The 1,289-nt window shown below is 50.8% G+C and overlaps 1 protein-coding gene across 1 annotated transcript; it reads left to right on the top strand.

The window, feature by feature from the left end:
• Positions 1-332: 332 nt before the first annotated feature.
• Positions 333-793, top strand: Pmar_PMAR017385 (protein PARM-1 precursor, putative; the record flags this gene model as incomplete). The annotated part of the gene is made up of 1 exon (XM_002768438.1): positions 333-793. A coding segment is annotated over one exon (461 nt), but the record flags the coding sequence as incomplete, so codon positions are not given.
• Between the last annotated feature and the right edge of the window lie 496 nt (positions 794-1,289).

Raw genomic sequence — 1,289 nt, 5'->3', positions numbered from 1 at the left:
TCTTCTAGTACTACGACTTCTAGTACGTGGACCACTACCGATGAGGCGACCACGTCCTCAACAACCACAACTACTCTGTCCTCTATAACTCCGACTACCGAGGTTACTGCGACGCCTACGACTGCAAAGGGTCTCGAGGGAACTACGGTCGATGAACTGTCTCCTAGTACTACGGCACCTACTACGCCGACCACTACTGGAGAAGTGATCCCGTCCTCAACAACCACAACTACTTTGTCCTTCTCTACAACGCCGACTACCGAGGGTACTGCGACTTCTACTACGACGGAGAGTTTCGAGGAAGTTTGGGTCGATGAATTGTCTTCTTCTAGTACTACGACCTCTAGTACATGGACCACTACCGAAGAGGCGACCACGTCCTCAACAACCACAACTACTCTGTCTTCTACAACTCCGACTACCGAAGTTGCTGCGACTTCTACTGTGACTTCCTCGAAGACAGAGGGTCTCGAGAAAACTAGGGTCGATGAACTGTCTTCTGCTGGTACTACGACATCTACTACATCGACCACTACTGAAGAAGCGATCACGTCGTCAACAACCACAACTACTTTGTCCTCCACGACAGCTTCGACTACCGAGGCTACTGCGACTCCTACTACGACGGAAATTGTCGAGGAAGTTTGGGTCGAGGAATTGTCTCCTTCCACTACCACGACATCTACTACGTCGACCACTACTGAAGGAGCGATCACGTCCTCAACCACCACAACTAGTCTGTCCTCTACAACTCCGACTACCGAAGTTACTGCGACTTCTACTACGACGGAGAGTCTCCAGCAAGATTGGGTCGATGAATTGTCTTCTTCTAGTACCACACCCTCTATTACGTCGGCCACTACTGAAGAAGCGACCACGTCCTCAATAACGACAACTAGTCTGTTCTCTACAACTCCGACTACTAAGGTTACTGAGATCCCTACTACGACGGAGAGCCTCGAGGCAGTTTGGTTGGAAGAGTCGTCTTCTTCTAGTACTACGACTTCTAGTACGTGGACCACTACCGATGAGGCGACCACGTCCTCAACAACCACAACTACTCTGTCCTCTATAACTCCGACTACCGAGGTTACTGCGACGCCTACGACTGCAAAGGGTCTCGAGGGAACTACGGTCGATGAACTGTCTCCTAGTACTACGGCACCTACTACGCCGACCACTACTGGAGAAGTGATCACGTCCTCAACAACCACAACTACTCTGTCCTTCTCTACAACGCCGACTACCGAGGGTACTGCGACTTCTACTACGACGGAGAGTTTCGAGGA

This window comes from Perkinsus marinus, assembly GCF_000006405.1.
Source record: "Perkinsus marinus ATCC 50983 genomic scaffold scf_1104296968196, whole genome shotgun sequence".
NCBI classification, from domain to species: domain Eukaryota; phylum Perkinsozoa; order Perkinsida; family Perkinsidae; genus Perkinsus; species Perkinsus marinus.
Note: the sequence above shows the minus strand (reverse complement) of the source record. Positions and strands in the feature narration are given on the sequence as shown.